The following is a 24,130-nucleotide window of genomic DNA, read 5'->3' as shown; positions in this document are numbered from 1 at the left end:
TAACTAAATAAATAATAAATCAAAAACATTTCCTGCCGTGAAGAAGAGTCTACCGTTTCGAGCAGAACTCTCGCACGGAGAAAAACGAAATGTTAATTGGTGTTGAAGAAGAGTGGAGATGAGAACTACGTAAGATCTAAAATCGGAATAGCGAGCAAATAAGGAAGGAAAGAAATTTAATAAAACCTAGACAGGAGAATGAGCGAAGAATGGATGAGTAGAACTCAGAGTTGAGTGGGGGAAAGGAAGAGGTTATGAGTATGAGTAGCGTTTGTGTAAGAAGGGTATAACATGAAATCTAGAGAAGGAATACAAAGTAAATAAGGTGGAAGTAAAAAAGAAATCTTGAGTAAGAATAAGGGTGTGTGAGGAGTAGATAAAGTTAAATTGAGGCGTAGAAGTAGTGTGAGTGTGAGGAGAAGGCGAATTGAAATGTATAGTAGGAATAGAGAGGGAGTGAAGTATAGAAAAGTGGGAGGTTGTATGCAGTGATATTTTTGTTGTTTGTCGTGAGAGAAAATATCGCGTCGTCGCCATCATGTCACGGGGAAGGTTCCGGGAGAATGATACGGAGAAGTTCTGTAAGCTATTTATTGGCGGCCTTCATTATGTTACGGATGAAGAAAGCCTCAAGAAATATTTCAGCCAGTGGGGTGAAGTAATCGACTGTATCGTCATGAGAGACCCTAATTCTAAGAAATCTCGCGGCTTCGGATTTATCACCTATAAGACGGCCGAACAGGTAAGAACGAAAACCGGATGGTTCAGTTGGACTTTAATTGTTGAAATTTAATACTTGGAATTAAACGCATAAACTATCAGAATAATCGACAATAGATTTAGTTATGATTATATTTATTTTACATAATATTCTCTATAAGATGTAAGACTTAAGAATCGTCCATTCCTCTGTGTGTGTGTGTGTGTGTATATATGTATATGATATATATATATGTGTGTGTTCATGCCTGTAGTTTTTCCCAGTTCAAATGCAAGATAAACTCATCTTCCGGTCTCATCCCTCCATCAGTTATTTTCTGCCTGAGACATGTCTAGCTAAAACCATAACTATTGTAATATTTCTTCTGTCAGTGGTCCTCCATCAACGAGGGAGGTAGATTATATGTAATGTGTGTTGTTGCTTTTTACAGATGTTCGCTAATCTCAGCTATTTTACCCTGTCTTTATCTAGGCTGCAATTCGCTCCATTTAAAATACGCACACACAGACATAAATCTCAGCTTATGTGTGTGGGTGGTTAATGTCATGTTTGTTGATGAATTCTGATTTCAGAACTTTATCCTATACTCCATCCAGTCTTAAACATGCACATGTTAGTAATATATATTTTTTGGCTCACCGATTTAAATATACATTTCTCACTTTGGCAATTCATAGTGGTGGAAATGAGATTGTGTAGACGTGCAATGTCTTTCTCAAGGGCATTAGTAACTGAGAGTGAATCGGAGAAATTGTTAAATTACGACGAAACTGGTCGGTTCGATCCTCGTGGTCCTAATTTTACAGTGAGACTTAAGTACATTGTACACACACGTGTGTGTGTGTGTGTGTGTGTGTGGTATGTAAACCGCATCCCTCTCCTTCCCTTTCAAATTCCTGTCGACTTCTTACCAGCCATGATTGAACATCAAAAGCCATGTGGTGTGTTCAGTTGAATATAATTTAAGCACAGGTTAAAAAATATACATACTTCTGTGTGTGTGTGTGTGTGTGTGTATATATATATATATGTATGTATTGCACACATGTATACCACTACTTTTTATCTATGAACTCACTGAACCATTCACAATTGCACTCACACAATTAGTAAGCTTCATACTACGTCTCTTAGTAATTTCTTCCACCCAGACACCACCAGCCATAATAATTCACCTCAGAGCCATGTGCCTTTCTTTTATATATATAAAATTTGTATTGTGATGTGTCTTTTGTATTCAGTTTTAAGTTAAAATAATGAACCTCGAAACGAGCTTCTGATACAATAGACATTTGAAGAACATTTAAACGATGCTTTGGGTTAAAATTAGATTTACGGTATAACAAAGAATTATCTAGACTAGACATGATGAGAATACATATTTTTAGTTAACGCTTTCTCCATGTTCTTGAATTTTAGAGATATCGCAAAATTTATATTCACTAGAATAGTCTGTTATATTGTAAATTTTACTCAATACATCATTTGTGTTCATTAAGTATTTAAGTTTGGCCATTACTGTGAGTTTCCGTTTCAATATTTTTAATTCGGCTTTAGTCATGTGTGTATGAATTCTTTGTAAATTTCTATGTATAATGTTGAAAATAAATATCAATGTTTTGTGACTATTTATAGCAATTATATACACAAAATAGCAATTGAAATTGTGATTTTACGTTATCGTTTTAAGCGTGTAAAGTGTAATCCGACGCTCAAATTTCCATATTGTTGATGTATGTGGCAACGAAGCATCACCTAAAGATTTTGTACTGGCATACAGTTGTGACCCCAGTTTTAAACACTTTTGGAAGTTAGAGCGGATTAAGTCTATTCGTCGATTTAATATTTCATTGATCCAGGGATAAAGTAAATTACGAGTCAAGTATTAGATGTTTGGTGGTTTAATGTGAACATGATGAAGTCTGTATCTTTGTATACTATAGTAGAATCACTACTTGTGTAGAAAAGGCACTGGTAATAGACCGGGAAACAAAATGCCATGCGACATTTCGTTGTATTACTCTATTTTCTGATTTCGAATCCCGCCAAAATCAGGACTGTACCTCTTTGATGTTCTGATTGTCAAATCCTGATGTCGGTATAACCGACAATAACTGTCTTCCATAAATGCTCTGTTATGAATGAATAAAAATATAATCCTGCAACATTTGTACAAAATTTAATTTGTCTTTCTGAACTATGGATGTCTTAAAATTTCTGTACGAAATTTAACTTGATATATTCACATTTTATCTTTTCTATTTCATGTCCCAGCTTCTTTGTTGCCTTTCATTATCCCTATTCCCTCCTCTCCTCTTGAATGTGAACAAAAACAATACTCAAACTGAAAATAGTTATGTAGTCTGTTTATTGGGAAGCTGAAATTTCAAATGTTCGATTCTCACCTTCGGACGTGTGTCTCTGTGTGTGTGTGTATATATATATATATACACACACATACACGAGGAAGTGATGGGGGAGATGAAATTGTCTATGTTATATACGCACACATTCATATTCACTTGTTTTTTACAGCTTGAGAAAAGAATTTTCATTCAATAGAATATGCGAATAATTAACTCAGATATATTTAGAACCAAAGAATTTTAGTCTTGATAGGGTTATTTAGGCGCAAAGTTGTCTGCGGACACCTCACAACACAAGCAACCTTAGGTAACGGAAAGAAACCAATTTCTTTGTTGGACAAAGCGCTAAAAATTCAAGACTTATAAAAGAATTTATTGATAAAAAAAAAATGTGACATACTCTACCAGCTATTCTAACTATTCTTCTCTCACGTTAATCATTTCCATATTGGCAATGTGAAACCACCACGTGACCTGACATGTTAATTGTCTCTCTTGAATCACCTGCTTCTTTCTTCTTCCTCCTACCATTTTCTACACCTTTATTGTTCTTACTTTCTCCCCCTCCGATCAAATTATTATCTCCCACCCTGAATGTTGCTACTCCAATCATATTCTTTACTGTCACCACATCCATTCACTGTACTCAATTTCGTCTTCCTCTTAACAAAAGCCATCATCACTAGACGAACCAGCTTCCATATGGTGATGAATCTGTCTTAATGATCTGATTTCATCTAATTTAAAATCACTGCCAAGTTTGAGCTTTGATTTTATTCAATGCAGCCCCATTCGTAATAATTCCAGTGATATTGATCAAGATGTAGCAAATTTTCTGTAAATTTAGCTGACGATTCGGTTTCAATCCTTCTGTATGCCTAACGACACTTCAGATGCTTCCCCCCCCTCTCTTCTATAGTATTTTGACTTCAGTTTTTATTCTTGCGGGAGAGAGAAGTTCTCAAAAAATCTTATGGCTGTTTTAAAAGTAACAAATGCTGCAATTGTTTATGATTTAATGCGACCGATAACAAGCATGAACATCAGAACATCTTGTTTCTCCGCCATGTGGCTCGTTTTGGTTCTTTATTGAAATGGCTTATAATTTTTTCTATTGTAGTATAGAGAAGCTATGTTAATTTTCCTTTGTCTAACGATTTTCTCATATCTAATAAACCTTTTTCTTTTTTAGTATTGCTTCTCATCGAAACTCTATTCTTCCCACATTTTCCCTGTAGACACGTTAATTACATCAAGGTCACAAACTAACGTGAGCGCCTCTTTGGTCGGTTGCTCGATTTACTGGTAGTAGTTTCGCATCTCATCTCATGAGTTTTTCTGTTTGACATTCGGCAATTTCTCGTATGCTCAGCCACATAGCTCCCGCAGTCGCTCGGCCTGTTAGAAATAGCTGCAGATCCCTTCAATGCTAAAGATGAAGTCTCTACCTTTTTTATATACACTTTTTACAGTTCCACGTTTAATCATTTCCTGGGGAAAGTCTCCAGAATGAAAGAACACTTGAACGTTGAACATAGGATAAGTGAAGAATTTACCAGTTCTGACCTTTGGAACGAGATATCTAACTTTCGTATGGCATTGTACAAATATATTGAAATCCTGAAGCGAACACTGGCGAGTGTCGAATTGTCTGCAACATTTCTTAGTGTCGTCCTATTTTAATATGCCCTTGTAAAACGAAAGTTAAAGCATGAAAAGCGTCGACTCAATAAAATGTAGTACGCTGTCTCAAATGTATTATGCTTAAATTTTTTTTTACAAAAGTGAGCACTGTTAAATGTAATGAAAACTACGGATCGAATAAATATAAAAATTATTACAATTTTACAGGAAATTTGATTTGCAAAAAAAAAAAAAAAAAAAGACTTAAATTTAGCTCTGTACGTCTGTTGAGGCATATACGAGGAGAATAAACTATTGCCTGTCCTACATTGTTGTCATAGTTTTGGGGCTAATGTAGTTTATACAGATGGAGCTTAAAATTTCGGGTGTTTTACCTGGTCCTTGTTTTACTTTCGTTTCACTCGAAACTTGAATGAAGTACGGGACTACTACATCCTTCCTCTGATAGGGGTATATGGATGTGGCAGGGAGAATTTATTACCATCGTCGTTTTGTTGGATCCTGGTTAATGTCAACTCCTGCCAAAGTTTATATAAGAAATATGGTCCAGCTGTATGTGGGATGATGTTAGAATTACAGTTCTCTTGGCTACTTTTGTGACTGATCCAAATACCCACCTGATCTGCTCTTTTTTATTATCAATGTTTGAATGGGCGGTGAGCTGCTGGCAGAATCGTTAGCACGCCGGGCAAAATGCTTAGCGTCGTCTGTTTTTACGTCTTGAGTTCAAATTCCGCCGAGGTCGACTCTGGGTCGATAAAATAAGTACTAGTCGAGCACTGGGGTCGATGAATTCGACTTAATCCCTCCACCGAAATTGCTGGCCTTGTGCCAAAATTTGAAGCCAATATTAGAATGGTTAGTGTGCGAGTGCCAGCTAAAATACATAGCGGTATTTATGCCTCGCATATGGTTCTAGGCTCAATTCCTAGAGGTCGACGTTGTCGTTCATCCTTCTTTGGTCAATACAATACCAGTCTGTATTGGATTGATTTGATCAACTGTACTTTACCCACAAATTTGGGACTGTCTGCTAGAAATAATTATTTAACGGCAATTAACAGGTCAGTGATAGACGAAATATCTTATGGTATTTTGTTCTCGGTATTCGGATTTCAGGTCTTGTTTAGATTAATTTGTCAATCAGTACAATATCTTCGTTAATTATGCGATGTTGCTGTTAAGCTTGGACTTTTAAAGAAAAGCGTTTCTTGCTGTTGTCACTGTTTTGGTGACAAGATTTTAACTGGGGGCTTTGTATCAACTTTATTCTGTCACTTGTGTTATTTATGGTAACTTGAGAGAAGTGATGGTCGTCTCTGGTATCTGGTCAATTTAAGCACTTGCATGTTAAAATATCAAAAATTTACTTTGTTGGAGGGTCGAAGTTTGTCAGTCTAACCCATTATTGCTTGATCATCATCTCCCTCGCCTCATCGGAAAGGAGTTGTGGCACCTTTTTGGGTCAAACTAGAGCGTTGCAGTATAGTAGAATAGGTGAAATAGTGAAACAACAGATCGAATCTGGAGCATAGGCTTCTTTTACTGGAAACTTAGCTGCCATCTCTGTAACAGTGGCATAAAAAGCATAAATGAGGTTACTTGCGTATTTGGTCCAATGAAAGTGTTGACCTGCTAGAAATAGCAACTGATTTCTTTCATCTTGACATTTTAAGATGTTGGTTCTGGATAGTGATTGAAAATTATAACTTGTAATAATTTGTATAGACACTTGTAAGTCTGTTTGATCAGAAGCTAAAGTTACATCTGAGAAATGTTAAATGTATATTTTGATATACCTATCTACAAGGTTTGGTTGGTTTTCCTATCTCACCAATCAGAATCACCAATTGTTGTGATGAGACCAGAGGTCGGAGACAAATAATATTAAGGTTTTTGCTTTAAATATATTACAGGTTCCATTTGTTTTACTTGCTTTTATTTAACAAGGTCCACTTTTATCAGATTCTTTGAACTTCACACTCACTTCTCATGATATGGTGAGTGCCAATCAGCACTCAAATTGTAAGTCCAAAATCATTCCTGAAGCAACAGAACTAAGACCATCCTGTTTTTTTTTTTGTACATATTGGAGGTGGCGCAGGAGTGGCTGTGTGGTAAGTACCTTGCTTACCAACCACATGGTTCCAGGTTCAGTCCAACTGCATGGCACCTTGGGCAAGTGTTTTCTACTATAGCCTCGGGCCAACCAAAGCCTTGTGAGTGGATTTGGTAGACGGAAACTGAAAGAAGCCCGTCGTATATATGTATGTGCGTTTGTGTGTCTGTGTTCGTCCCCCCCCCCACCATTGCTTGACAACCGATGCTGGTGTGTTTACGTCCCGTAACTTAGCGGTTCGGCAAAAAGAGACCGATAGAATAAGTACTAGGCTTACAAAGAATAAGTCCTGGGGTCGATTTGCTCGACTAAAGGCGGTGCTCCAGCATGGCCGCAGTCAAATGAGTGAAACAAGTAAAAGAGAGAGTACTGGACTACTCAATGTTCATGCAAGTCCTGTCAGAATGGTGTATACATGTACTGTCATGTTAGTGAGGAGACAATGTACAGATAGGTCATGTCAGTGTGGTAGTAGTCATGACAATAGTATTCTTCAGATGTTGTATTTCAGACAACATAATCTAATACCTTTAAGAAGTAGGGTGTAGTTTGAGAAATATTTGGATATCTTCAGTAAAACAGAACAACTATGTACTGGCTTCCTTGTTAGCTTAAGCTTTCTTTAGTTGTCAGATATCAACCAATTATTTTCAGCCTCTCTCTCTCTCTCTCTTCTCTTTAAACAAATATAACAACAGTAAAGTAGACAGTTGAAGCTGTGTGGTTTAGATGTTTGCTTTGCAATCACAAGGTTTTGGGATTTAATACAGCTTGCCCGAGTGTCTTTCGTAACTCTAGCCCAGTCAAAGTCTTGTGAATGGATTTTGTTGGCAGAAACTGAAAGAACCCTGTCATATGTTTGTCTTCATTCTTGACATTATGGGCTAAGTGATTCGTTGGCAATTTTCAGTGAAAACACCCAGCCACTGTGCTATCCGTGTTTGAAGGACTAGAGAAAATATTAACTTGTTAGGAAGCCTGAGTTGGTAATAGAAAGAACATCTAGTAATAGCAAATCTACCTTATTGAATTTTGCCTGACCCATTACAAACATGGAAAAGTTTATTAAAGCAATGGTTCAGTCAACCATGATGTTCAACTCTCTTTGATTCCAGTCCTTAAGGTCATTCTCTTCCCATGATACAATGTTTTTCTCTTGTTTCAATCACAACATAATGAGAATGTTATTCTTTCAAAACATACCCAAAATCACATGTTTGTCTTTAAAAAGAATACATTGAACAATACGATCCTGGATATCCAAAAAGACAGGATGATCATGACTGGAACCCAGCTGATCATAATTAACTTGGGGGTGGGGGTTTAAAAAACGATTGTTATAGAGCGATCTGGAACACAATTGACTTTTTTTTTTTGCTTTTCTGGGTTTTTTTTTATGAATATCTGTTCAAGTTTTCAATTCACCCCTGATTGAGCATCTTGTCAACAAGAGTATTTCAGTTAAGGATCTAATGTGTTCTTTTTTAAGGTACTAAGATGCGATCTGAATGAAGTCAAGTGACTGTGTAGAGGTTCTCTCATTGACTCTAAAACTGTGGTTGCAAAGTAGACTAGGAAATAGGTTTCAAGGTCAGTGTATTTGAATCCTGATCCAAGTCTTAAAACTCTGCTCAATCCAATTTGTGTTACTGTCATAAAACCACGCTCCTTCTCTACTTAAAATTGAGTAGTTAATGGTAACTAGGAAATCATCCGTATACAATACATGCAAGCATAGGAAAATGTCTACAAAATGTAAATATCAGTGCTATATGGCATGTGACTACAGAGGACATGCAAATTCTTGAGAAAGAAATGAAACCAACATGCCCGCTAGATTGGTAATGTCAGTATGCATGTACAGCAGTGTAAATGATTTAGAGAAAAACGGCCATAAGAAGTATATGTAAAATGCAAGAGAGAAGGCTGTGCTGGTATGCTCGTGTGATGTGTATGGATGAGGACTGCTGCATAAGGAAATGCCAATCTTTAATTATAGAGGGGACCTGTGAAAGGGGTAGACCCAGGAACACAGACAAAGTGGTGAGAAATCATCACGAGATGTTGAGCCTCACAGAGGAGATAAAGGAACCATGACCTCTGGCAATTTGCTCTGTATGTCAAGCTGAGTAAAATAATGGTCACACATATAAGCATGTCCTCTATGACCATGCCCACCATCAAATCCTTCAAAACACCCCTACAACCCATCTTCCCAACATCCCCCTTGTCTCACTACCCATGGTCACCCATTGCAGTTCCTCACGTGCTTCTCTACACTCCATACTATAACATATCTATCGTATCAATCCGTATTCTCTCACCATCACTCACTGGTTATGTCTTCCCTATTTCAAAACATCTCCCCTCACACTCTTATGGAACATCCCTCTCTATCCTCTTTATTACTTATGTTCCCATAACTGTTCACTGTAGATACACCCACAGGACATCTCCAACACCATCTATTTTTCTTTCTCTGACTGTCTCTCTAACTTTCTTTCCACTTCATAAGACCACTCTCTGTCCTGCTATTATACTCTAACTGCTTACCTGTCCCAGCCATTTCCATCTCAGTTGAGAGGTCTTTGTCTTGGCAGCCCTGCTGGTGCCATGTAAAAAAAGCACCAGTACACTGAAGTGGTTGGCATTAGGAAGGGCACCTAGCTGTAGAAACCATACCAAAACAATTGGAGCCTAATGTAGCTCTTTGGCTTGTCAGCTCCTGTTAAAATCATCCAACCATTGATGATGCAATAATAATAATTATTACCATAGGGGTGGTGCATAACTATAATTATTAGGGCATTGGATAACATACTTTGTAATATTTAGTTGTGGCCATTTTTCTGTTAGACCTTGCATAGGTTAACATTTTCCATTTTATGTTTGAAATTACTATTTCTATTATATAATCTTAGGCAAAAACTGAATTTACATATAATTGACTGTTGTTTTTCTTTTTGTAGGTTGATGAAGCCCAGAAACATCGACCACACTGCATTGACAGTAAAGAGGTGGAGACAAAACGTGCCATGCCACGCAATGAGGTTGAGTCACAACCGACAGTTAAGAAGCTATTTGTGGGTGGCATCAAGGAAGAAATGACAGAAGAGGACCTACGAGAGCTGTTTGGTCCCTTTGGTGAGGTGAAGACGGTTGATATGGTCATTGATAAGAACACGCAAAAGAAAAAGGGTTTCTGCTTTGTGACGTTTGAAGATTACGACACAGTAGACAAACTGGTATTGACCAAGTTCTTTGAGTCAAAGGGTAAAAAAATTGAGGTGAAGAAAGCTCTGTCCCGTGAGGAAATGAACAAGGTCCGTAGTGGAGGTGGATCTGGTATGGGTATGGGACCTGCAGGAGCAATGGGTTATGGAATGGGAGGTGGGGACTTGCCAATGCGTGGTGGCGGTGGTGGTGGCATTCGTGGAGGTCGTGGCGGCATGTCACTTGGCCGTGGACGCATGAACAACTGGGGACCCCAGGGAGGTTTCTGTGACGATGGTTATGGTGGCAGTGACGGTTACGGTGGCGGTGGCGGGTGGAACCAGGGTGGAGGTGGGCAGTTTAGTGGTAACGGTTATGGTGGAGGTTGGGGCAGTGGAGGAGGAGGGGGTGGTGGCAACTTTGGCTCAAACTATGGCAGTGACTACGGAGGTGGGCCAATGAAACGGGGCGGCTACTCCCAGCGAGGTGCAGGTCCCTACGGCAACTTCAGCGGTGGCGGAGGAAACAGTGGTGGTGGTGGCTATAGACGTTGAGTGAGTATCTCTGCATCAGGCTTATCTCTCAAACCCTACTACTACTACTACAAGATGCTACACAGTATAAAGCCAACATGGCAATGTTCTACAGTAAATCTACTTCTACTATTACTACTATTACGATAAAAATGATTTCAGTACTACTACTACTACTACTACTACTTCTTCTACAAGATGCTACAGTAATAAGGCCAGCATGGCAAGTACCACAGTAAAATATCACAATTATTACCATAAATATATGCATATGTGTATGTATGTATATATGTGTGTGTGTGTGTGTGTGTATGTATATATATATATATATATATATATATATATATATATATATATATACATACATATATACATACACACACACAATACAGTAATGCTGCTATTATTTCCCAACTGAATGAAAGAAGACATTCTAGATACAGATATAAGGTAGTCAGCCCATTATCATTGACTTTCCTACACCCCAAATAAGTGGCACTATATACAACTTCGCTGCTAGCATACTTACTATAATCTTAAATCTTATGCCATCTCTCCATCTATACTTCTACATCTCACACACGTATATATATATATATATGTATGTATATATGCTGTAATACTATATTTTGTGTCTTAATTTTTATCTACCAAGAAACTACGGAACAATTTACGTAAGGACTCTAAGGCAGCTGGATGTTATAAAAAACTACAAACCTTTTCACTAATACAACTGAACATCTTTTGAGAATTCCTTTAAGACTTTCATTGACTTCAAAAGAAAAGGAGGAATATATTGTTGTATGTATATGTACATACATTCATTTTTAAAAAAAAATCTATATCTTATAACAGTAAGAAACGAAAATGGAAAATAGAAATCAGGAAAGAAGAGAGGTAGAGAGAAGAAGAAAAGACAAGTTCTTTAGCATCTTTTAAGAAATAAGGATTTAAAATGAGAAACGAGATACATTGCAACAACACCTCTCTACATCAGTCTATGTATATTGTATATCTATATTATATATATATTTATATATATATATAGAACTCTATATAAATTTAAGTGGGAAGAGAAACTTTTGTATGTAGGTGGAGAGATAAAGTTACACACTTAAAAAAAAACCTGTCAGACATATTTCCAACATAAACTGTATTTAATTCTAAATCTACTTCATTTAACTCCTTTATTTAGGTAAGGACACATCTGTTATTAATATCATTAATATTATAATTATTATCATCATCATTGTTTGACACAATGTCAAATGGAGGACATGCTGGAGTTGTTTCTCCTCAGTTTGCACTCGTCAGTAAGCGTTATGTCCTTAAACAAAGACAGTCAACTTTACTCGTTTAAGGCATCATGCCAAATTAAGAAATCATAAAAATTATTATTTCTTAAAGTAATTATGCCCTCATAAAAAAATTCTATTATTTATTATGACTACTACTATTACAATTATTATTATTACTATCCTAATAGTACATTTTGTTTCTTTCCATAATTCATGAAATATCTACTAGTAAGTTCTGAATTTCCATTGTATATTTTTACTTTCTTTTATCCTCTCTAGTTTTCCATCATCAGTGAATAAAAAGTATTTGTTTGAAACCTTAAGTAGTTCTAAGTTACTCAGTATTGTTTGTTGATGTTTTACCCCCAACTTCTCTATGCCACACCCTTTTCCTCTTTCTACAGAATGCCCAGATAAGTAGCAAGTGGTTGAATGATAGAGTAATTCTTTGCTTGTGTGTACAAGACACATGATTTGAATCTATTGTAGCTATGGAAGATATTTATCTGTATGCATGTGTGTATGTAGACTGGGCAAATGTAATTATGTTTTTGTATGGGATAGTTGTGGTGGACAGATGTAGAGGTGTTAGTGTGTGACCTGGATGGATGTACTGGGACGTGTGTGAGTGCATTTGCTCTGGACAGGTATGTGTGTGATATATGTATAATTGTGAGTGTAATTATAAAATATTAAAAAAAAAAAATAGCTGGATGTCGGTAAAGGCTTTACTAAGCTGACTTTGTAGACAAGAAGTCTGACATGATATCTCAATTGTTTGTCTTTGTGGATATGTATCATTGCTGCCTTCTGATTGCCCAAGTGTCTGAAAGTGGTGTAAGCTGCTTTCTTAGTACTCTCTTAAGGGGCTTTACTGTTAAAATAGCCATCAACCAATAGATGTGAGTAAATGGCTCAGGCTAATGAGTGTTTCAAGTTCATGACATTAAGTAGATGAATGCTAAATATTGCTTTTGGACAAGGCAACAATCTGCTGCAGATGACCTATAAATTTTATTACTGAAACGTTTTCTGCAAGGATGCAATGAAGGGCTGCTGTGAGTTTGATCTTCAAACCTGAACTGCTCAAGGAATTATTACATTATTTATAAAGGTTGGAGGATTAATTTTTATTATTCATTTTAAACTATAACTTCCAGTTGTTAGTTGGCCTATGTCAATGGGTTTTTTTTGTTGGCTGAGGCTTTGAGTACTGTGTCTGTGTTTTCTGTACCACAAGTCTTTATATTTAAGGTTACCCGAGGTAAACCTTTCTTAGTGTGATAGCACAGACTTCCCTTCCTTTCCATGCTACTTCCAGCTAAGCTACATAGATACATGCATACATACATACACATATGCACAACCTGTCTGTACTGTATAGTTATACTTGTTGTTTATATAAATATTTTATATATAAATGTGTGTGTTTTTATTTCACTACCATTTTCATTTTTCTAGTGCCATTGCAGAGATTGCCAGTATAGAATCAGGCAAGTGTGTTCACTCCTTCTTGGAGCTGCTTTTATAAACTTTCTCTTACATGCACCATCTTCCATATCACAGTTTTCTACTTCAGATTTTCTTTCTTTCTCCCCACAATTCTGCATATATATATATATATATATATATATATATATATATATATATAAGCTCTGCTCATTGCTCACTCAATCTCTGAGTGTCTCTATCAATATAAATGATAAAATAGCCTTTTCAAATTGCTTTCCATTTCCTCTTTCTCTCTTTTGACGTAAGCTATCGTCTTCCAGTTGTGATTGAAGTTAAGATACTATAAGACTACAGCTCGATCCAAACCAGATGCCTTAGAAAGTCAACTGCATAGTTATCCCCCTTAGTTTCTAACATCCAACTCTAGTCACTACCTGATGGCAAAATCAGAATGTAAGGAAGAAAATGATTTTCTGTTGAAAAGTATAAATTCCACGTCCTATTAACTATGATATCATTAGTATCTTGCTCATTTTGTAGCCAACCAGCCATTTCTAGCGTACTAAGACAAGTCTAGACAGTTTAGCTGCAATGAATAATTAATAGTTTGCTATTCCAAAAAGTAAGTTCTAACATCAGGGCCAAATTAATGTATGATGAAATATTTACAAATGTAGATCTTAATTAATTGTGTTTATTGTAAGACGTTTGTTTTACCTGAGAATCCCTATCTTTCCTAGAAATACTATGATTATATTTCAATCAGGAGTCTTAGTAACTTGGTAGTGTGATGCCTTTACTAGAATACTAGAAACGATGTACATGGTGTGAGAATGAAATTTATTTCTTTTAAATGCTGTTTAAATGCTGCATAACTTTTCGTTCAAAATTATTGAAAACAATTTAAACTTACTCTTAACCTTCTGGCATTCAGATAATTTTGTCATGCAATGCTTATTTATTCACATTTTGTATTAATCATGTATTACCCAAATGATTTTGATGATGTGGTTATTTATTTTTAGAATAAATCTAAGAGGCTAGATCTGGTCAGTTTCAACATAAAAATAGGTAGAATATTGGGGCCAGATACGGTCAGTTTAAATGCTAAAGGGTTAAACCATACAGAATGGATCTGTGGTTGAAAGGTTTGCTTCTGAATTAAATGGTTTCAAGTTTAGTTCCACTGTGATATCTTGGACAAGTGTCTTCTAAGGATCAATGCTCTTTGAGTGGATTTGGTAGATAACTATTGGAAGCATAATGTTGACATTCCATGTGTTTACTTAAGCAAAATGGGTTATGCACTTTTGAAAACCTGTGAAATGGTAATGGTCCCTTGCTAAACAGGTAAACCATCTGGCTGTAATATCTGGTTAAAATTTTTATCTCCATACTGGTATTGGAAACTGGATATTAAATGAACTGATGCCTTGTGGTATCTGTTGTGACTGTTCTGATGGATGTTGGTTCCTAGCTATTTCCACAAAGAAATACATGAAATTTTAAAAATGCCAAAATTCGTACCTTAAGTTCAGATGCAGAAAATCATGGCTAACCATAAAAGAAGACATAAAGTGGTCTTGTATTGTATTGAAGTATCTGTTTAGAATAATGCTGCATTCATAACAGCTCGTAACTAACATAATCTTTCGGACCTGTTATGTGTTGCGCTTATAGTAATATAATTGGATTAAACCCTCCCTGTATAATGGTAGTTTACTTAGGTGGCTCAGGTTGAGACCATAACTTCATTGGTTTTTAACGTATGGATATTGATTTTTGTTAACATGGGTTTGTGTTGAAAGGAAGTTGATGGTTTTAAGACCGGCATGAATTATCTCCCTTGCATCATTAAGCGAACATTTTGTTTTCCATGATGCAGGCGTTCATGTACAGTTTTTTTAAAATTCAACCTCACGTCGGCCTTGATCTAGTAGATCCCTTTTGAAAGACATTCCTCCCCACATTTGATGTACTTTGCACAACACTGAAATATTTTGTATACTTCTATTTGATTGTGGTATACATCAGAATCGTTTAGGCAAGTCACTAGTGTAAGATAAGATGCTTTAGAATTTGGCTGCTATTTTGAATGACCTCATTGACATTCCATTGGCTAGTCATCTTTTTAGTTGTGTATGCAGTGAGTTGAATAATTCTTGGAATATAAACCTTACAGAAATTAGCTGTTGGGTAGGTGTAGATTAATTAGTAATTGTAAACTAATTCATGTGAAATGATATGCATAGATTCTATATTAACATTCATTTGCTTAACTGACCTGTTCTATCAAATCAAAATCTTTCCTATTTTCAGTTGTTACATGTGGCTTATTTTACTAATATTTTTCTGTCATTTGTTCTTTCCCCGGCATTCAGGTAGGATGTCTATGTAAGAGATTAACAAATGGAAGTTTGTCATTGAATCCAACACTGTTGGATGTGCTAATTATAAATTTCAATTCTGTCACTGATTTCATTATGCTCAGTGACCTTTTTAACCATCCATGAAATCCTACTTCCATATTAATGGTACTGGTTGGTAGAGCAGTTGGCCAAATATGTATAGCTCTAGTTCATAGAGCTTAGTAAAATCCCTATTCTTTCAATAGATTAAATGAATTATATAAAATATTTGGGATGGAGCTTGATCTGTCTTTCACTGTTCCCTACTCAAATTTAAAATATCTTTGGAAACTAAATCTCTTTATTTTTCTGTTATCATTTTTAAAAAATGCATTTCTTTCAGTGAGATGTGTAGCATTCTTTCATCATCATCATCATCATCATTGGTTGATTAATAATTAATTGATGTTTTTTGTCACTTGTTTTGATAATGATTCATTTTAAGCTTTCAGACCAGTCAGTTTTTAATAAAATAAAAATAAAATTCAAATAAAATAAATGCAATCTTAAATCCTTTTATTTACTGAATAAACCTCACTTCACTAAAAACATGAGTTGCTTTTCTTCACTTTGGATATTTTATTATTTGGCAGAACCAGCAAGGGATTTTTAAATGCCTTGTGATTTTTAGTTATATATCTTTACACTGCTTGTTTGGTTGAGGTTAACTTTGTCGTTCATCTTTCTGGGAGAGGGACAGATGCTGAAAAAACTGAGTCAAGTGTCAGGAGTCAATGTAAATCTGCTTTACCCTTCCCCCACTGAAAGATTATGAGCTTGTCTCTCTATTTTATATTTTTATTATTTCAACTTTGACTTGCATTCTAGTATGGAGACTCACCAATAATATTGGGTGGAGTAGATACTATTAAGAATTCAATGGATCTGTTTAGAAAAGTTGTGAGGGGATCACTTTAGTGGCAGAGTTAGGGCTTTTTATGAAATGCCTTGTAGTGTTTGGTCTGTTTTGAGTGTTAAGGCAGATACAACAAATTTGTATCTAGCCAACAAGTTTGTCTTGTGGTGAGGTAACAAAAAAATTTTTTTTTTTTTTCTTGTGAAAAATCAGAGGCAATTTACATGGCACTTGAAAAGGAAGGATGACATCGTGGGGTGGGGGTTTGGATGTTAAGACCATATATCCTCTTGATTATTGGACAGAGTGGTAACTGCTGTTCAAACACACACAACTCTCATTTGATAGAAGCACACTTATTTGGGCTGGTGGTGTGCGAATGTTGGAAAATTGTTTTATGGTATTTTTACTCTGTGTTCCAAATTGATTTTTTTTACTTCCTTTAATCTCATGCCAGCCCTGATAGAGCTGATCTCTTCATTGGCACTTCCTGTTATTTTCCTCCTTGGCTTGTAAAAATACCACTTTAGTAAAGTGGTTGATGATATTGACCAATTCCTTCCCTCAAAATTACTACCCTTGTACCATAATAAGAAACAGTTATTTAGGTGGTGAGCTGGGGTTGATGGTTAACACAGACAAAATGCTTACTAGTATTTCTTCTAGTTTTTATGTTCTGAGTTCAAATTCTGCTGCAGGCAAGTTGGCCTATTTATCTTTGGAGGTTGACATAATAAAATAGAAGTCAGGTGCTGGAGTTGATACAATTGACTTGACCCTTCCCTTCAAAGTTGCTAGTCGTGTTCCAAAATAAGAATTATTAAGATGGTGAGCTGTCTGACTCTTTTGCATGTTAGACCGACTGCTTAGCAGTATTTTTTTTTTCTTACCTGGCCATACTGTCATAGTCAGTTTTGCCTTTCATCCTTTCAAGTACTAGTCAAGTGCTGAAAGTGCAGTAATCTACCAAAATCCATGCCTTGTGCCAAAAAATGTGAAACTTATTTTTGCAGGCATCACGAATCTAATGCATTATCCAGTGTATTACCTTGTTTAGGTGAGTGATTTAAGGGAACTTCAACTGCTATTTCTAGCAGGCTAAATGACTAGATGAATTTTCCACCTGCTTATCTGCCATTTTGATTGTGGCCACTTGGTGGTAGGTAGTGTTCTGTAGTTTAACAGTTAATGTATAATAGATATTTCATTTTGCACCTGTCTTTTTAGGAGTTATTTATGAGGTACATTGAATTGCTGTTTGCAGTATGTCAAGCGACCTCTAACAAGTTCTGATTAAACTCAGAGACATGTGCAACAATTGGTCAAGTGAAAAGATTCCAAGTGGTGGTGGATGGAATTTGGTAGAGATTATGTAGCTATTTCCAATGCAGATGCTGTGATTGACTTAAGTTCATTTTAGTCTTTCGAGTTTATATTGCTATTGAATAGCAGTATAATCTATATTGGTTTTTTTTTTTTTTCCAGGTACTTTTCCTCAATGAATGTTGAGATTCTTTTCTGTTGGGCAGCATATATCTGAAACTTAAGAGCAATTTAGAATTTTTTTTTTTTTTTTTTTTCGTAATTTCATTAGCAACTTGTCGCCGTTGGTTAATGATGCGAGAGTGATTTCCCTTGCAACATCTTCCTTTCCGAAGTGGTATTCCGAACCCACTAAAAAGGAACACCGACGCAACGAAGTTGTTTCAGCTTTTGACACGAGGAAGAAATTAAAACCGTATATTGATAGCTATTACCTCGATTTTATGAATTATGCGGGTTTTCGAGATCGTGAGCATTTCCATTGACTTGTGTTTTTAAAAATCCAATGCACTGAAAATTACTGTACTATTAGGTTGCTCAGTCTACTAAAAGCAACAGCTAAATCACCCACACATCTCGTTTTGAAAGAAGAAGGATACGTTGGATAATGTTGTTCAAGGTACACATTCCTGGAAAAGAGACGGACGACGTTGGCTGAACCCATGCAGCATGGGTTAATGTACTAAACTCTTATGAAACGATCCTCTCACTGACCCAGTCTATTAAGTTATAAACAGGTACCATCTACAGCTACACTTTACTTATCCAGTGTATCTAGCTGCAACTGAAGAAAGTCGTTGGTGTTTGCTGACATTGAACATCAACTAAATCAATTTCTTTGGTTTAGGTCAGGCAGTGACAGCCATTCGGTATGCCCCTTCCACTCTCACACGAAGATTAATATTATTCCTGCTTGAAATAGCAGTGAAATTATTCGTATATAACATTGTATTGTTTTAAAGAGGGATAGGACACATTAGATAACGAACACTTGGATTAGCTATTACTGAAATTCAACGACTACTGCTAAAAGGCATTTTATCGTAGGTTTATTCATGGGGGGGGGGGACTAAACAAAGATTGAACCTCTCTATGAAATCTAACTCACAAGAAAAGATTCTCTGCCGATTGGAATTATTGCTGTATGATATTGTTAAACTAATATTACATGCTTTGAGATTCTTTAATTTCGTATTTCCATTGTTTTATACTGTTTGAAACTAAGATGATTACTAGTTCGAGGTAACAGTTCGGCAATTTGGTTGGACATATACAAAAGAAATGATCGCCTGCGATTGGGGATTCATTTGTTTAAATACTGTACTATGCAACCTTTTCGTCTCTGATATATAACAAATTTCCAGTTGATCCAAATATGAGATGTTTTCCTTCAACAAGACAAAGGAGCATAAAGTAGGTCGGGGTGGCTCTGTGGTAAGCAGCGTGCTTCCCGACCACATGGTTCCGGGTTCAGTCCCACTGCGTAGCACCTTGGGCAAGTGTCTTCTACTATAGGTTCGGGCCGACCAAAACTTTGTGAATGGTTTTGGTAGACGGAAACTAAAAGCCCGTCGTATATATATATATATGTGTGTGTGTCTGTCACACTACCATCGCTTGACAACCGATGTTGGTGTGTTTACGTCCCTGTAACTTAGCGGTTTGGCAAAAGGAACCGATAGAATAAGTACTAGGCTTACAAAGAATAAGTCCTGGGGTCGATTTTCTCGACCAAAGGCGATGATCCAGCATGGCTGCAGTCAAATGACTGGAACAAGCAAAGGAATAAAAGAATGATGGCCATTCGAAATATTTATGAAACGGTGAAACCCTTGGAATTTGAAGATCTGCGATAATGTCATCAATTCATTTCAAAAAGGAATTGATACTTGCGAAAAAAGATTATCACACGAAAATCGAATTGAATTAATTCAAAGTTATTCTTTGAGATAATGCAACACAGCTCGTTGGAACTCTAGAACACGACGCAGAGGATCTATAAATGCATTAGAATATATCGGATCAAGCGATCCGAAGCTTCGTGCATGCATTGAACTCATTCAACAGCTTTGATTCTGGATGATACAGAGGCATGTCCATAGGTTTACCTCCGATCTTACCAAGCTATTTCCCCAAGTCATAAAGCGTTGACAATATATTCTGCAAACGTCAATTAGTTGTATGATGTGGACATATACAAAGGAAATATCACGTGTGGTGGCTGGACGCTCAGCTATGAGATCGGTCAACGGAATACTATGCTCGTGAAATTAACGGGAAAGTGGCTGAGCATTCCACAGACGCGCGTACCTTTAACGTAGTTGTCAAGGAAATTCAGCGTGACACAGAATGTGATGAAGCTGATCCATTGAACTATAAGTTCTATCACGTGTAAACTGTTGAAATAATACAGGAAACATCAGATTGTACGATATGGAAGTATGGTGTGTACAGTAAACAGTGACATGGTATCAAAAAATTCTAGAAGTTGTGGTATGTGACGAAAATATGGTAGGCAGAATGTGGAGAAAATATTAGGACGGTAGTGTGGAAAAATGTGGTTGAATCATTTTGTATGGCGAGATAAAGGAGAAAACAGAAAATATGTGGAAAAACTCGAGAGGAGATGAGATTCAGGGCGGGGAAATATTCATTGTGTATTGTTGAAAAAATGTAAATGTTTAACCCGGTCAGATCATCCTGTCTTTAAATCCATAACCATCCGGGGGTTTTATAGGTGTCTAGGATTGCACTGTCTAACGTCATTTTCCTTGTTTAAGATTGCGTTGTAGCACGATGGATATTTACATATGCATTAATATGCAGGCATGCACCAACACACGTGTTTGTGTGTGTGTGTGCGCGCGTGTTGCTGTTGTTATCATTATTTCCGTTTTTGAGCCCCAGCAAACCTATGGTTAAAGCACTCTAAACTTTATCATCCCATCCATTTATCCTATAAGATTACATTTTCAGCCATTTTAAAAATCATAAATGGAAGCGGAAAATTATCGTAAGCAATCGGCATTAACTTTTTTTTGAAATATTGAAATTATGAACAAACTTATTTTCAGAAGCGTTATCTCCGTGCTTTTAAACTTGGGTCCCCAAAAGCAATTTATGAAATGCTAAAAAGAAAACAAAAAAAAAAAAGAAAAAGAAACGGGGGCTTGTTGGGTTAAAATTAATAATTTAAAAAGTTTTATTTATTTATTTTTGTAAAATATTCTCCGTAGTTGAAATTTTTGGTAGAGGGGGGAGGGGCAAAGAAACGAAGAGTATGGGGGTTTCCGCCTGAGTAACGTTAAAATTTCCATTTTCAGTTTGTGTTCTCAAGCCCATTTTATATATCCATTTCATCTTTTAAGACAGTCGGGGTGTGATTTTGAGGGCATTTTGCTGCTATTTCTAGCACACTGAATGACCAAGTAGAGGTTTACATCATAATTGTGTTCAAAGATATTAGGTTGGTGGCCGTGAGAGCAACAGTGATGTTAGAAAGATATGTGGCTCAACACTGCGTTCGAATCTCTCTTATTTCTGTTACATCAAAAGCTTGCATGACGAAAAATAATCATACTGAATTCAATAAGTTGATGACTGCCCTCTTATCAATAAAAAGGGACGTAAAGGGTTTAATGCATTTCTCAAAAGCGTTAGTGACTTACGAAAGTTGACCGAATCGTTTCACCGATAAAAGAAACCGGTGTAATAACCTTAAACTACTCCATTTTAAGTTACTCCCCGGTAATCTGAAATTTCTTTCTTTCTTCTTCTTCTTCTTCTTGTAGTAAGAGGAGGAGGAGGATAAAATATTCTAAAATCATATTGGGTGGGGTGAAATTTCTTTCCAGGTACCACCCAAAAGTAATTTGAAATCGTTACGAAGTTACCAGGAGAAACAAACTGGTGAAATTCGAACTAAAGAACCTTTACGTTCTTCTTAGACATGTTAACAGCCCAAACTAACTGAAATCATTACCGATCGTCTTAATAAAAGACTTTGAATTATGGGGTTTGGAGTTCCTGTGTAGAACAAAATAAATGGTTTACAGTCAGAATGCCATTGATTACATCTAGGAGCAGGACACTTAGAAATGTACTAAAATAAAAAATAACCCACTGGTTCCGCTGGGGATCGAACCCAGGGCCTCTCGCGTGTGAAGCGAGCGTGATAACCACTACACTACGGAACCTGATTGGATACCGAGGCCAAATTTATAGTATATATACTATATCTTGTCACTGTTGTGCCTATTGGCAAAAATTATAATTATTTTTATTGTAGAATTGCATTTTACTTCTTTGAATATTCTTGCCCCAGCCACGTATTTAAATATATCTATGTGTGTATGTACAAAAATCTATGTATAGCTGTGTTCTTTTTGTTTTTCCGTCCGGGCGCACGCAGCGCGTGATGTCAGGCAGCCACGTGATCGAGCAACATCCGTCAGGGGTTGGCTGGTGCAGCGTGACGTCGTTCCCCGCACTAGCTTACACACACAAACATACTAACGCCAACATACACATACATACATTCACTCCTAACTATCTCTCGTATACACACACACACACACACACACACGTGTAAATTTATGTACAGAACATATACATTCACACACATATACATATATAGGGTTATATATATATATATATATACACGTACATACATATATACACACATGCAAATTTGCACGCACGCACATGCATGTGCAAACTGATGTCGAAGTACACGCATACAGCCAGTTTAGAAGCAGCAGCAGTAACTGCACTCTGATTGGCCAATTCAGCCCCCGTTCCTTCTTGACCGTTATCATCTGCAAGTCACGTGTCATTCTTCACAACATTATTTTGTTGATGTTTTGTATTACATTCCTTTTTGTATTTTCATTCATTCCATATAAAACAACGGCGCATTCGATGCTCTCCTCTCTCTCTCTCTGTCGGTCTCTTTCTCTTTCCTCTCTATTGCTTTCATCTTTCATCACCATCAAATAAAAGAGAACGACAGAGAAATAAATGTATGGTTTTATATCGAGAAAATATTTCACATACGCACGCACACACGCACACACACACACACACACACACACACACACACACACACACACACACACAAATAATGTATAAATATATGCATATATACATACATATATGTACATACCTTCATATATATGGGTACAGGACATTAAAAAACGCGGACAGAATGAGAAACGAGAATATAAAAAACAAAAACATAGAAAACGAACTTTTTTTTCGAACAACGAAAAAACCAGAGAAATGAGACATGCAACAAAAAGAACATTCCCTTCATTAGTTGTCCCCTGTTTTACTCCGCGTTTACACACACACACACACACACACAATTTATTGTATGATTTCTTTTGAATTAAGGTATTTTAACATCCAGGACACCAGAAAAGGGTTGAGTTTAGCACATACGTGTATATATATACCACATACAAATATATCCACGCACACACACACACACGCACACACACACACACACGCACACGCACACATGTACATGCACACATATATAGTCACATGCATATAAATATACACATACATACATACAAATATATACCCATGCACACACGCATGTAAGTTCACGTTCCAATGCAAGTTCCAGATCCAACATAGGGAAGGTTCCAGGAATGGTGCTTGCATAAAATAAGAACACACGCGTTAAAGGTTCACTACAGCTGTTTTAGACGCATATTTTTTTTATGGATATTCCAATCACATCATGAAAAAAAAAAGTTTTTGTTTTCTCCAATGATGCCTAACAGAGAGGGTCAATATACATCTTGTGGTATTTTTTTCTCCTGATCAAATTTTTAATCACCTGAAGAAAACGGTTTTTTCAAAATGTAATCGAACGTTTCATCAATAGGAAATGCGTCTGAAACAGCTGTAGTGAACCTTTAACCCATTCATGTGGACGGAAAAACAAAAGGAACACAGCTGCACATATATTTTTGTATATTCGCGCGCGTAAGAAACCATCGGTAACTCTATGTCCAAGATATAAAATTTTTGTTTGTGTTGCAAGATTTCTGATGTGAAATCATGTGTTGGAACAGATATTGTTGTATTTCTAGACGGTCATTTTTTTTTTTCCAAATAAACACACGCACTATATATTTTTACTTTACTTGTTTATTACTGTTCTTATTTTAGGAATAAGTGGAGCA

At 36.4% G+C, this 24,130-nt stretch overlaps 1 protein-coding gene and 1 non-coding gene across 2 annotated transcripts; one reads left to right on the top strand and one right to left on the bottom strand.

Annotated features, from left to right (window-relative positions):
• The first annotated feature begins 424 nt into the window (after positions 1–424).
• LOC106874279 (heterogeneous nuclear ribonucleoprotein 87F) lies at positions 425–12,217 on the top strand. Its single transcript, XM_014921954.2, has 2 exons — positions 425–742; positions 9,820–12,217. The coding sequence occupies exons 1-2, from the start codon at positions 539–541 to the stop codon at positions 10,615–10,617; spliced, it is 1,002 nt and encodes a 333-aa protein (XP_014777440.1). The 5' UTR covers positions 425–538; the 3' UTR covers positions 10,618–12,217.
• A 9,839-nt stretch (positions 12,218–22,056) lies between these two features.
• On the bottom strand, positions 22,057–22,129 carry Trnav-cac (transfer RNA valine (anticodon CAC)). The gene has a single exon. It is a non-coding gene; the product is annotated as a tRNA-Val (tRNA).
• Between the last annotated feature and the right edge of the window lie 2,001 nt (positions 22,130–24,130).

This window comes from Octopus bimaculoides, chromosome 20, assembly GCF_001194135.2.
Source record: "Octopus bimaculoides isolate UCB-OBI-ISO-001 chromosome 20, ASM119413v2, whole genome shotgun sequence".
Taxonomy (NCBI): domain Eukaryota; kingdom Metazoa; phylum Mollusca; class Cephalopoda; order Octopoda; family Octopodidae; genus Octopus; species Octopus bimaculoides.
Note: the sequence above shows the minus strand (reverse complement) of the source record. Positions and strands in the feature narration are given on the sequence as shown.

Bases quoted from the DNA above. Each gene is read 5' to 3' on its own strand.
- LOC106874279 (XM_014921954.2), top strand. From the start codon at position 539: ATGTCACGGGGAAGGTTCCGGGAGAATGATACGGAGAAGTTCTGTAAG. The intron at 743-9,819 runs GTAAGAACGAAA...TTCTTTTTGTAG, and splicing joins CCTATAAGACGGCCGAACAG to GTTGATGAAGCCCAGAAACA.